This window comes from Bombina bombina, chromosome 4 (genome assembly GCF_027579735.1).
Source record: "Bombina bombina isolate aBomBom1 chromosome 4, aBomBom1.pri, whole genome shotgun sequence".
Taxonomy (NCBI): domain Eukaryota; kingdom Metazoa; phylum Chordata; class Amphibia; order Anura; family Bombinatoridae; genus Bombina; species Bombina bombina.
The window spans coordinates 108,436,390-108,451,430 of NC_069502.1; the positions used below are offsets into that span (position 1 = coordinate 108,436,390).

General features: G+C 35.3%; 1 protein-coding gene across 1 annotated transcript in view; it reads left to right on the forward strand.

Annotated features, from left to right (window-relative positions):
• Positions 1-15,041, forward strand: part of LOC128656941 (uncharacterized) — a 239,146-nt gene that overhangs the window by 34,284 nt on the left and 189,821 nt on the right. The window contains 3 exon segments of the mRNA XM_053711133.1: positions 433-571; positions 9,081-9,265; positions 9,508-9,649. Coding sequence (XP_053567108.1) covers positions 433-571; positions 9,081-9,265; positions 9,508-9,649 — 466 coding nt within the window.

Genomic DNA, 15,041 nt, shown 5'->3' on the forward strand with positions numbered 1-15,041 from the left:
CCCCAAAGTTTTAGGAGAATACCGACGTATACCTACTCCAGCTTGCTCCTGTTTGTGTAAAGAGTCTTTTCATATGCAGAGTTGGGTGCATTTCAAGGTCTGATAATTAGAAATTGTTCTATTTTCATTAAACGGGGGCAAAATAAATAATGAAAATATAAAGTTATTGTCTTATGCAATATTCTTCTCTACTTGTTAATTCTCACATCTATGCTAATTTGGCTTTATATTTTTGTCACATTTATTTAAGCAATTGCACCTGTCAGTTTCTGTATATGAATCTATAGTAGAATGCAGAATATTTCACTGCTCTTTAGAGTGTTGTAAGGATAGCATATACATAAAGCTTGTATTGTTTTTTCCTTGTATTGCAAAACATTTACTTAGATTTACATACATTTGATAACATTGCACACTATTTGCACTTTTCAGGAAAATCCTACTGGACTGTACTTCCATGACTCCAATCTAACAGTGCTTGTGAGCAATTTATTTGCTGCTGGAATGGAGACCACATCAACTACTCTTCGATGGGGTCTTCTGCTAATGATGAAATACCCAGAAATACAAAGTAAGACATCATCTGTATCTATTTGCAAAATGAAAAAACAGACTATACATTTTATCACAATCACATGTCATCACACTCTGAACTATTTTTTTCCTGCTTCTGTGCAGTCATTTAATTGTTTAAAGGGATACTAAACCCAATTTTTTTCTTTCATGATTGAGATAGAACATGAAATTTTAAGCAACTTAATAATTTACTCCTATTATCAAATTTTCTTCGTTCTTTTGCTATCTTTATTTGAAAAGCAAGAATGCAAGCTTAGGGGCCGGCCTATTTTTGGTTAAGCACCTGGGTTGTGCTTGCTGATTGGTGGTTAAATGTAGCCACCAATCAGAAAGTGCTATCCAGGGTGCTGAATAAAAAATAGGCCTGCTCCTTAGCTTAGATTCCTTCTTTTTCAAATAAAGATAGCAAGAGAACGAAGAAAAATTGATTATAGGAGTAAATTAGAAAGTTGTTTAAAAATTGCATGTTCTATCTTAATTAAGAAATCAAGAATCTCTCTAACGAGCACTTCTTAAAGGTCCATAACATAAGTCTTTAATATTTTTCACTTTTTTTTTAATTCTAAATAGTCTGTATTCTGAAGTATAGTAAACTTGACCTCCCTATTTTCACAATTTACATATCTTTTTCCTGCAGATATGACTATTTCCCAGACTATTTATGACCATTCAAAACAAATGTGCAGACAATACAACCAATTAGAGACTGTATCCCCCGAACCATTATAGAGAATGAGATCACATTCCTATTTGATTATTTCCACAAGGGAGAGAAAAAATTTGTGAATATATACAGTAATGCTTAACTAATTGTGGTCTGACTTGCTCTATTGGCTTGGACAGTAAACCCTCCAAATAACATAATTTATGTAAGACCTTACCTGATAAATTAATTTCTTTCATAGTGGCAAGAGTCCATGAGCTAGTGACGTATGGGATATTCATTCTTACCTAGAGGGTGCAAAGATTCCCAAACCTCAAAATGCCTATAAATACACCTCCCACCTCACTCATACTTCAGTTTAACGTATAGCCAAGAAGTGAAGTGTAAAAAAAATGGAGTAAAAAGCATACAAAAAGAGGAACTGGAAAAAATAATGTGCTTTATACAAAAAAATCATAACCACAAAAAATAGGGTGGGTCTCATGGACTTTTGCCACTATGAAAGAAATTAATTTATTAAGTTCTTACATAAATTATGTTTTCTGTCATGTAAGTGGCAAGAGTCCATGAGCTAGTGATATATGGGATATAATACCCAAGATGCGGAAGTCCACGAGACACTAGAGAGGGAGGGATAAAATAAAAACGCCTAATTCTGTTGAGAAATTAAATCCAAAAAATAATTGTTTTCTTAAAAATGTCAGAAAAACTCAAATCAAAAAGACATTAGAATCAAACTGAGACAACTGCCTGAAGATCATTTCTACCAAAGGCTACTTCTGAAGAAGCAAACACATCAAAATGGTAAAATTTAGTAAAAGTATGCAAAGCAGACCAAGTTGCTGCTTTGCAAATCTGATTAACTGAAGCTTCATTCTTAAAGGGACACTGAACCCAAAAATTTTCTTTCGTGATTCAGATAGAACATGAAATTTTAAGCAACTTTCTAATTAACTCGTATTATCAATTTTTCTTCATTCTCTTGGTATCTTTATTTGAAATGCAAGAAGGTAAGTTTAGATACCGGCCCATTTTTGGTGAACAACCTGGGTTGTCCTTGCTGATTGGTGGATAAATTCATCCACCAATAAAAAAGTGCTGTCCAAAGTTCTGAACCAAAAAAAGCTTGGATGCCTTCTTTTTCAAATAAAGATAGCAAGAGAACAAAGAAAATTGATAATAGGAGTAAATTAGAAAGTTGCTTAAAATTGCAAGCTCTATCTGAATCACGAAAGAAAAAAATTGGGTTCAGTGTCCCTTTAAGCGCCTAAGAAATGGCAACTGATCTAGTAGAACGGGCTGTAATTCTCTGAGGCGGAGACTGCCCCGCCTCCAAAAAAGCTTGTGAATCAAAAGTCTCAACCAACAAGCCAGAGAAATAGCAGAAGCTTTCTGACCTTTCTAGAAAAAATAACAAATAAACTATAAGTATTTCTGAAATCCTTAGTAGCCTCAACATAATATTTTAAGGCTCTTACCACATCCAAAGAATGTAAAGACCTTTCAAGATTATTCTTAGGATTAGGACACAAAGAAGGAACAACAATTTCCCTATTGATGTTGTTAGAATTCACAACTTAAGGTAAAAATGTAAATGAAATCCACAGCTTTATCTTGATAAAAAATCTGATAAGGAGACTCACGAGAGAGAACAGACAACCCAGAAACTCTTCTAGCAGAAGAGATAGACAAAAGAAATAACACATTCCAAGAAAGTAATTTAATATCTAAATTAAGACTCCAAGGAGGAGAAATTGATTTAATAACAGGTTTGATACAAATCAAAGCTTGTACAAAACAGTGAATATCAGGAAGTTTAGCAATCTTTCTATGAAATAAAACAGAAAGAGCAGAAATTTGTCCTTTCAAAGTATTAGCAGACAAAACCTTTATCCAAACCATACTGAAGAAACTGTAAAACCCTAGGAATTCTAAAAGAATGCCAAGAATAATCATGAGTTGAACACCATGAAAGATAGGTTTTCCAAATCCGATAAAATATTTTTCCTTGAAACAGACTTACAAACCTGCATCATAGTGCTAATCACTGAGTCAGAGAAACCTCTATGACTAAGCACTAAGCTTTCAATTACCATGCCATCAAATTTAGAGATTTGAGATCCTGATGGAAAAACGGCCCCTGAGACAGAAGGTCTGGCCTTAAAAGAAGTGGCCAAGGTTGGCAACTGGATATCCTGATAAGGTCCACATACCAAAACCTGAGAGGCCAAGCTGGAGCTATCAGAAACACATAAGATCGTTCCATTAATATCTTGGAGATAACTCTTGGAAAAATGTAAGCAGGTTGGTAAAAACCAAGGAACTGCTAGAGCATCCACCATCTCCGCCTGAGGATCCTTGGACCTGGAAAGGTATCTGGAAAGCTTCTTGTTTAGACAAGAGACCATCAGATCTATTTCTGAAAGACCCCACATCTGTACAAGATGAAAAAAACACATTTGGATGGAGAGCACTGCCCCACATATAAAGTCTGATGGCTGAAATAATCACCTTCCCAATTGTCTACACCTGGGATATGAATCGCAGAAATTAGACAAGAGTTGGATTCCGTCCAAGAAAGTATCTGAGATACTTCCTCCATAACTGAAGGACTGCGAGTCCCTCCTTGATGATTGACATATGTCACTGTTGTGATATTGTCTGTTTAAAAACAAATGTAAAAAGTTGTCTCTTTAATAGAGACCACACCTGAAGAGCCCTAAAAATAGCATGGAGTTCTAAAATATAGATTGGTACCTCACCGTCTGAGGTTTCCAAACCCCTAGTGTTGTCAGAGACTCTTAGACAGCTCCCCCACCTGAAAAACACTTGCATCTGTTGAGAAAAATGTCCAGGTAGGATGAACAAATGAGGCCCCCTGAACTATAAGGTGATAGTCCAACCACTAAATCAGAGAGAAAAGAGTATTGGAATTAGTATATCAGTTGTGATATCTAAAAATAATCCAATGGTGCAACATGCAAAGCTATAGAGGCCTCAAACGAAAATGAGCAAAGAGGATCACACCTGATGCTGCAGTCATAAGACCTAAAACTTCCATGCACATAACCACAGAAGGAAATAGAGACTGAAGGTTTAGACAAACTAAAATTAACTTCATTTGTCTCTAGTCTATCAGAGAAAGAATCATAGACACTAAATCTTATCTGGAAACCTAAAAAGGTGACCCTTATCTAAGGAATCAAGAAACTCTATTGTAAATTAAAGGGACAGTTCACCTAAAAACTTTCTCCCCTTTAAATTATTCCCAATGATCCTTTTTACCTGATAGAGTGTATTAAATTGGTTGCAAGTAGCTCCTTTACTCATATTTCAGCATTTGAAATAGCTGATTTAGCTTGTGGTTTCCCAACCTATACTGAAAGTTTTGATACTTGAGTATATGCTATTGACAAGCCTAAGTAAACACAGTCAGCAGAAGAGATTACACCCTCAGTGGGGGCATGATAGTTAAGTAATAAAATGATAATTTTCCATTGTTTGCTCTATGTACTGAGCTTTGGTGTTCCAGACAAATATAAGATAAAGAAGCAAGTCTGTGTACATGAAAGTGATAACATAATGAGATCTGATATTACCTGAAGCTCAACCCATTGTAATAGGCTGTGGTTTCAAAGCACAAAACCAGCTACTTCAGATACACAAATAAACCCGAAAATGCAATTTCTCAAATATTTTATACTCTGCAGTTGGTATAACAAGTCATTTAAAAAATTTATGGAAAAACAATTTTACAGTGTACTGTCCCTTTAATCCTCCAACCATGTCTTGAAGAAACCACACTAGTTGTTTCAAGTGAGATTCTACTAAATGAAAAGATTAAATCTAGTACCAAAATATTAACCAAATAAGGAAACACTGCAATACCCTGATCTCTGAATACAGATAGAAGGGCACCAAGAATCTTTGAAAAGAATCTCTGAGCTGTCGCTAGCCCAAAAGGACGAGCAACAAATTGGTAATGCTTATCTAGAAAAGAGAATCTCAGAAAACAATAGTGGAAATAAGCGTCCTATAAGTCTATTGTGGACATGAGTGACGTGACCTTGCTGAACAGAAAGGCAGAATAGAAAAAGAAGGAAGCCTTGGAGCCGGAAATTTTGAAAGTAAAAAGTCCACTTTATTTCTTTAACGTATGTTAAAATAACAACAACACAAGCCAGGTAGGAAGTAGGATTAAAAGAAAGGCAGAATAGTTCCTATAGTCACCATCTTGAAAGTTGGGACTCTTACAAAACGATTTAAAAATTTTAGATCCAGAATTGGACTGAACAAATTCTTTCATTGGGACAATGAATAGATTGAAATAGAAACCCAAACTCCGTTTCTGCAGAGGAACAGGAACCATCACCCCTGAAAACTCTAAATCTGAAACATTTTTCTGAAAAACCTGAGCTTCACAGGAATTGTTGTAACATGGAAAAGAATCTTCCCATGGGAGGCTTTTATTCTGAAATCTATTTGATACCCCTGAGAAAACAATATTCTGAATCCACTGATTTTGAACAGAAACTGTCTAAATGTGTTTTTAGAAATTCAATCCCCCCCCCAGTTGAACTGGTTTAAAGGCCGCACCTTCATGCAGTCTTAGGGTCTGAAATAAATTTAATTATGCGGCTTGGCATTATACAAAATCAGAGAAAATCTCAAATTAGAGCCAGAGGCCTAAGGGGAATGAAAAAACAATTGGGAGCTTAAAAATTACCCTTTAATTTCTTATCTTGGTACAGAAAAGACTCCCTTTCCCCCAGAAATATAGGAGATAATAAAATATAATACAAGCCTAAAAATTTACTATCCTAAAATAATAAGAAAGTAATCTAAATTTAAACACCATAACAGAAATTAAAGTCATACAACTTTTCTAGTAAAAATGGCTAAAAAGAAAGATTTAAGATTCCAGCGAAACGTACGTCGGAACTGTTAACGATAGACTCTCCGGTGCATCTTTACATTTGCGTATACACCTGGGGGAGGAGCGATTCCCACTGGTATTGAAGGGTAGACGATTTAGCGGTTACGTTTCTGCTTCTTCATCCACTACCATCCAGGGGTTGTGACTGCTTTTTTGAGTAATATCATATATATATTATTGCTCATTTGCCCTCTGTTAAAGGTGTTCAAGGTGCATTTGTGACGCTATTTTATATATTTTAATAAATATTTTATTTTATCTTGCGTGAGAGTTACTGTTTTCCCACCAGTATAAAGTGGGTGTGCGCATTTCCCCGAGCTTGGTTTAAGCTCCAACAAATGTGAGTAATCACTCGTAAACAAGTGTATCAATTTTCCTATAAGTGGTTACAGAGTTACACTATGGTGTGCATTTTGTTTCTTTTCTTTTGAGAACACACAGAAGAACACGAAAGGCTGGAGAATCCAGAGAAAACGAATATATCCTTATCTATGAACTTTTATTGCATGGTTTATCTATTTTATATTGTATCATTGTTTTATCACATTTATCTAACATAAAAACAAAGATTTAATATCAATTAAAATGACATGAAAAATATAGCATCACAAAATAAATGATTAGCATGTTGAAATAAAAAAACTGTGCTTAGACAATTCAAGATCTGATAACTAAACTGTCCAATCAAAAAGTTGAAACAGCAGCAGCAACAGCCATAGAAAAGTCAGGTTTAAAAAATATAGCCAATATGTAAATATGCTTCTCTAAGATAGGAAACAAACTTCCTATCTAAAGGATCCTTAAAAGAAGAAATATCTTCATTAGGATAGAAGTACATTCGGCAAGAGAAGAAATAGCCCCACCTTAGGGAATTTTACCCAAAAACTCTAAATTAGCCATAGGTAAAGGATAAAGCTTTTAAAACCTAGAAGAAAGGTAAAAAGAAACACTAAGTTTACATTCTTTACAAAAAATAAGAAAGATAGCATCTGGAATAAGAAACACTTCAAGAGTAACCTTTGAAGCTTAAAAAAATAGAATTCAAACATTTGCTATTCTTGTTATCAGGAGCACTAGATTCCTCAATACTCAAAGTAAACAATACTGCCTTAATAAAGAATGAATACTCTCAATAGAAAGGTTGATTTATCAATATCAGTCTCTGAAATAGGATCCTCTGAGTCAGAGAAAACCACATCAGCAGAATACTTCAGTATGCTGTCGATCAATACAAACTTCATTAGATTTATGGGAAGTTAGAAGAGATCATTTATGATAATTTGAAGGCGGAATAGCAGTCATAGCCTTTTCTTCATCTGTAGCTACAGTAATACCATGTATATTAAACTGTGAAGGTTTAACAGTAGATGTATTTTTACTATAGAAACATAATCAGAATGAAACAATAAAACATAACAAGTGCCACATATTTGAGCTGAAGAAATAAAATCAGTTAATTAACAATATACACACTTAGTAGAAATTGTGTACAGGGTAACAGGCAGCTTAGTTCCTACAGTAACATCAGAGGCAGGATCAGTTTGAGACATCTTGCAAAATGTAACAAAAAAAGAAAAAATAACATTTAAACAAAATATCCAATTTCCTCAAAATAGCAGTTTCAGGAATGTGAAAAAATGCTTATGCTAAAATACTTAAAATAAAATAAAAAAGCAAACATCATAGCCCTCTGCAAACAAATGAGAGCAGAGAGCAAAAGAGGAAGAGACTTAATATAACAATTTTTTGGCGCCAAAAATGACGCAAACAAAGATGACGCAAATGCAGAAAAACAAACATTTGGCGCCAAGGTTAACAGGAAATGACACGATTCGCGCCAAAAAAATTTGCGTCAACAAAGATGCAAAAAATGACGTGACTCGTGTCACAACGAACACAACCTTTGCATCAAAAATATTCGCGCCAAGAATGACGCAGTAAATAAAAGCATTTTGCACCATTGCAAGACTAATTTGCCGGCAAAAATTTGAAAAAACAAGAGGGAAGTTACAACTAGCTGGAACCCCAGGTAACAAAAAATTTACTAAATTCCTCCCAAAACATAATTTTCCATGCTGAAACTGTTAGACTGCAAAAGGGAAATAAACATAGACCTGACTCGTGCCAAACATAGCTGAGAGTGTCTTAAAAAAGATATATACTTACTGAAGACACCCATCCACATATAGCAGACAGCCAAACCAGTACTGAAACATATCAGCAAAGGTAATGGTAGAGGAGTATAATGTCGATCTGTAAAGGGAGGTGGCAGATGAATCCCCACGACCAAATTTACAGAGCGCTTTAGAAAAGATTTCCCATAGGTGAAAACATAGCATCATCAGGCAAATACTCCCTTCACATCCCTCAGACAAACACTGTACTTTGAGAGAAATTGGGCTTCAAAATGTTTAGAAGCGCCTTTCACAGAAAAAAATCAAGCACAACTTGCTTCACCATCCTCCAACGAAGGCAAAGTTTGTAAAACTGAAGTATGAGTGAGGTGGGAGGTGTATTTATAGGCATTTTGAGGTTTGGGAAACTTTGCCCCCTCCAGTTAGGAATGTATATCCCATACGTCACTAGCTCATGGACTCTTGCCACTTACCTGAAAGAAAACTGTATTGCCCTCAACCTCCATTAGAAAAAAAAATTGTAGATCCAGGGAGTCTTTTGAAAGATGCAAAAATTAACTATGATTACATTAAAATGTGCCAAAACATAACATTCATATTTTTAGACATTCATCAATGGATTATAGAAAGTGAATTAAAAGTAATGCATTCAACTTAATAAATCAATTTCATATCATTTTGCTTTCTCCACACTTTCAGCTCAATTACTTTGTAAAGCATTAATTAACCCTGTACAATAAAAAGCGTTCCATCCTGCTGTCATATACAGAAAACGTTCAGAATGAAATTGAGAAGGTAATTGGATCAGCCCAGCCTCAAACTGAGCACCGTAAGAACATGCCGTATACCGATGCTGTCGTTCATGAAATTCAGAGGTTTGCTAATATTGTGCCAGCGAATGTTCCACGCGAGACTGCTCAGGATGTTTGGTTTAAAGGTTATTTTATCCCAAAGGTTAGTGACAAATATTTTTATAATGTTTTAGTCTTAATAAGCACTGTTATTTTCATCTTGTACAGGTATTTACCTCTTGAAGAAAGGCCAGACACAAAAACATATTATATTCATCCGAAAGCAAATACACACGTCTGATGGATAAACGCTGAACAATACTGGTTATCACAGTTGTGTAATTATAATGTATTATCACTTTTTTTATCTATTATGTTATGTCATAAATATTTTATTCTTTCTAGGGTACCTATATAGTTCCAATGTTGGCTTCTGTGCTGAAAGACAAGAATTATTTTCAGAAACCAGATGAGTTTTACCCTCAACATTTCCTTGATTCTGAGGGACATTTTGTGAAGAATGATGCGTTCATGCCTTTTTCAGCAGGTAGCATAGCTTTAATATACAGTTATTACTATTATTATTATTATTATTATTATTATTATTATTATTATTATTATATGTCTTATCATAATAGAGTAGATCATGTAGCAAAGAAAACAATGATTTCTGTTTTAAACATTTGGTAATAGCCCCAATAATTTATTAATAAAAATGACAGCAGATACATACATGACCTACAAAAAGGGACCAGCCCATTACATTACAGTACAAGCATCACCATTTGTGAAAGCTGATGTTGTGTAAACTTATATTATTTCAATAAGGATTTTGATCTTTGTACATTGCTATGCCCTTTCCTAAGTGCTTCTTATCAGAGCACTGAACTAGAAACTTTCAGAAATTTTAAAATTTAAGGCCTAGATTTAGAGTTCGGCGGTAGCCGTCAAAACCAGCGTTAGAGGCTCCTAACGCTGGTTTTGGCCGCCCGCTGGTATTTGGAGTCAGTGATTAAAGGGTCTAACGCTCACTTTTCAGCCGCGACTTTTCCATACCGCAGATCCCGCTACGCCATTTGCGTAGCCTATCTTTTCAATGGGATCTTCCTAACGCCGGTATTTAGAGTCGTTTCTGCAGTGAGCGTTAGAGCTCTAACGACAAGATTCCAGCCGCCTGAAAATAGCAGGAGTTAAGAGCTTTCTGGCTAACGCCGGTTTATAAAGCTCTTAACTACTGTACCCTAAAGTACACTAACACCCATAAACTACCTATGTACCCCTAAACCGAGGTCCCCCCACATCGCCGCCACTCGATTAAAATTTTTAACCCCTAATCTGCCGACCGCCACCTACGTTATACTTATGTACCCCTAATCTGCTGCCCCTAACACCGCCGACCCCTGTATTATATCTATTAACCCCTAACTTGCCCCCCACAACGTCGCCGCAAGCTACTTAAAATAATTAACCCCTAATCTTCCGACCGCAAATCGCCGCCACCTACGTTATCCCTATGTACCCCTAATCTGCTACCCCTAACATCGCCGACCCCTATGTTATATTTATTAACAAATCATCAAAAGAAGAAAACTGTGTTCAGAATCAAATGATCCCCTGGTGCTAAAAGCCGTATAACAAAGCACCCAGTCGTGGGGAAATTCTCGGTCCAAATAAATTATTTATTTTTTGGTTCCTCACTAATACATAATTTATTTGGACCGAGAATTTCCCCACGACTGGGTGCTTTGTTATACGGCTTTTAGCACCAGGGGATCATTTGATTCTGAACACAGTTTTCTTCTTTTGATGATTTATTGATGAATGTTATTCCTTGTGTTCAGTCACACAGCTGGTATATAGTAGACCTGTATAATTAAGTACAATTACTTTTACACATTTATTATACTGTTTATTGTATTATTAACTATTTACTTTCCAGTACAGACCAAACTTGCTTTATCTGCCTGGAAATATGGCAACAACACTAGTCCCCACAGGGGTGATAAATGAACAAAAGAGAAAGCAAATTATGGCTACTGCACTGAAAGGTCACAGTGAAGTAATAGAATCTATAAGGGAAGATAACTTAGATACTGCATTTTCAAGCTTAGAGAAATTGAGATATAAGGAGACCAATCTATGGTGGGACATAGAGTTCCTTGATTTATATATTTCAGAAAACAAAGTCCCAAGAGGACTTCGCATGAAGAAATATCCCTCGTTTGCCTTAGAAAATCCTGTATTTATGGAAGAGTGGAATACTAATTTAACAAACTGTTCTATCATATGTATGAAACAACTCCTTAGACATAAGAGAGAAGAAAGGGACATCATACTAACAGAAATCAATAAAACCTATGATTTGCTTAAGAAATTTGAGTCAACACAAAAATATACTGATTATAAAATGCAACTAGATAACACAATTGACCAGTTAGACACCACCTTATCAGATAGAAAAGTGCAGAAATATAATAGGGACAAAAAGGATTATGATCTTGACATTGTCTACTCTTGGCAAAAGACTAGACCACAAGGCAGGAGAGGGTCACACAAGAAAAATCCTAGCGGCAATAACAAAAAATCACAACAGAATAAAAGCCAAACCCCTAGGAAAGTCACATTTTCAAGTATTGAAACTGATAACGTAGATAGTGAAACCACAGAGACAACTACAGAAGAACCAGACACCATACCTACAAATAGTACCACTTCAACAAGACAAAATTTAAAAGCTCTGGTTAAACAACCGCAGCAAACCAGCACCCCTAAGAAGGGTGAACACACTTTTAGATACCCCAGCAGGGACAGAAAAAACAAGAAGAAGTAGCGACAGTTAACCTCTCTGACTTTGCATTATCACCTCACCATGTTAATTTGCTAAATAAAGGTTTAAGTTTTGCACCAGCAACCAATTTTGATTTATTTGACACTCTTTTAGATACCAATAAATTGGTGAGAAAAATAGTTCTAAAGAAACACTTTTTTAATTCTGAAACAACACAACAACCACCTATGAACAAATCAATTCCCACGGTGAATATAGGACTTCTATTTTCTGACCTTACTGATCTCACAACTCTTACGTCTTTACAACAGCACTCTACCCGTCTATCGGGACAAACACTTAACACCTCCCACTCCTACACATTCAAAGAAAAATCACATTTTTACCCAGTACACGCACGTGATCACTTAATAGACCTATTTCAGAGATCAATAGAAAAAGAATTAACGGAACTTAATGAAACAGTACACACTAATGCACAATGTAAAGTCAGGGACAACTTGAATCATGGAGAGAGAAAAGCACTTAAAGATTTAAGAAAAAATCCTAATATAGTCATAACCAAAGCTGATAAGGGGGGGGCAATTGTCCTCCTTAATACTTGTGACTACTTGGAGGAAATAAACAATCAGCTCAATGACAATGAACAATATATGAAATTAACCTTCAATCCCACTATTGCTTTTAGTAAACAACTAGAAAGTCACTTAGACACAGCCACTGAATATGGGTATATGACACAAGACTTAACATCATTTCTACTGGTAAAAGCCCCCACCATACCTAATTTCAGAATAGCCCCCAAAATACATAAAGACCTTTCTAAACCGCCCGGCAGACCCATAGTGGCCAGCCAGGGCTCCTTGTGTGAGAGGCTTGGAGGCTGGCTTGACCACTTATTACAACCACTAGTACAATCATTACCTGGATACATAAAAGATAGTGGCCACCTTATCCAACAATTAAGTAACATCAAATGGAAAAGAGGATACAGATGGCTTACTATTGATGTAGCCGCGCTGTATTCCAGCATTCCGCATACAACAGGACTGATAGCCCTGAATGAAATGTTACTAAGACACACAGACTTTGATACAGGCTTTATTACCTTTGTAGTAGAAACAGCGGAATTCCTTTTAAAACATAATTATTTTGTTCATGAAGGCAATTACTACTTACAGAAACGTGGCACGGCCATGGGCGCAAAATTCGCCCCAGCCTATGCCAATATATACATGGGGTACATGGAATTGAACATGATTTTTACAGCTGATTTCCCATACAAAAATAATGTCATACTATATGGTCGTTTCATTGACGACCTCATTATAATTTGGGACACAACACATAGTGAATACACTATAGAACATTTTATATCTTACATTAATACCAATAACATGAACTTAACCTTTACCTACAAGAGTGATGCCCAACTGATTGAATACTTGGACCTTAAGCTTAGCATAGACCAGTCCAATTTAGATATCAATACATCTACATACAGAAAACCAACCTCTAGGAACACTATCCTTAGAGCAGATTCATGCCACGTACCACACCTGAAAAAGGGAATCCCCAAAGGACAATACTTAAGACTCCGTAGGAACTGCTCAAACGTGAATATATACAAAATAGAGGCCACAGAATTAACCAACAGACTCATAAAAAGAGGCTACAATAAACATAAACTTCATAAAATTAACAAAGAAGTAGAAAGACTACCAAGAAATAGCCTTTTCTGTAAAAAAGACAGAGGACTTGACAACGACAACATTGTCTTTTCAACTAAGTTTAGCAATCAGTATTACAAAATCTGCAAAGTTATTAAAAAGAAACTCACAATTCTTGAAAGTGATAATACTCTAAAAGAAATTATATCTAAAGGGATCAAATTTGTTGCCAAAAAAGCTCCCTCATTGAATAATTTAACTAGCAAGAATTTTTCAGAAAGACCACAGCCAACTGACAATTGGCTAACTCCAAACCCAGGTTTCTTCAAATGTGGTCACAGACCATGTAAAAGCTGTGATTTTACACAAAGAAACACTACATTCACATCAACAAATACAAGAGAAACCTATAAAATCAGACAGAGGATAGATTGCACATCACAATATGTCATTTATCTTGTTACATGCCAATATTGCTTTCAGCAATATACAGGAATTACGACACGTCCATTAAAAGATCGAATAAGGGAGCATCTCCTTTCACTAACTGAAAAGGAGCCTAAGACTCCTGTAGCAAAACATTTCCGTCAACATGGTATAGGTACAACCTATTTCTCATTCACCGGTATAGAAAGAATCCTAAATAATGCACGAGGAGGGGACAAAACGGATAAATTATTAAAAAGAGAGGTGTTTTGGATACTAAAACTAGATACTAGATACCCTCATGGCATAAATAGGAGGCTAGATGTAGATCTGTTCATCTAAATATATAAGGATAAATACAAAGAATATAGAATTACAACAAATGATAATATAAAAAAACAACAAGACACATTAAGTTATAAAATAATAAATAATAAAACATACAACTTATGTGCAATGAACATAGCCTTATCCTATAATGGAACCCAACGGATAAAACCCTGCCAACTGTAATATACATAAGTGGCCACTATTTCACCATCTCACTCCTTTGAGTATACACTCTTGACCATATTTCATTAAATACTAGCTTGATAATTACAGTAATATTAGAAAATGTTACATACATATAAGAACTTATCACTACGGACTTATGATAACATAATCAAGTGTCTTCCCTTTGAGTTTTATCTCTATTTGAGCTTTAATCCCAGTCTCTGTCTGTTTACTTCTTTATTTTCTTAATTCTTTAATTTTATTTACCTACTGATTTTTCCTACTTCTTATAATATTCTCATAGACAATTTCTGCCTAATTTTTTCTATTTTATCCTTTTCTTATTACTGACATATCTTACTTATTTATTTAATTAGATTTATTTATTTTCCAACTTCCCATAGACTTATCCTTCTTGCCATCCCGAATAGTTTAATGGCTTAGACCTCTTAACCACGAGTAATGTCTAAATGACATTATTAGTAATACTTCAATAAATAGGGAATTAGAGAGTTTTAATTGGCTTCACCGAATTAAGGGCTTATTACATAGAAGGATTA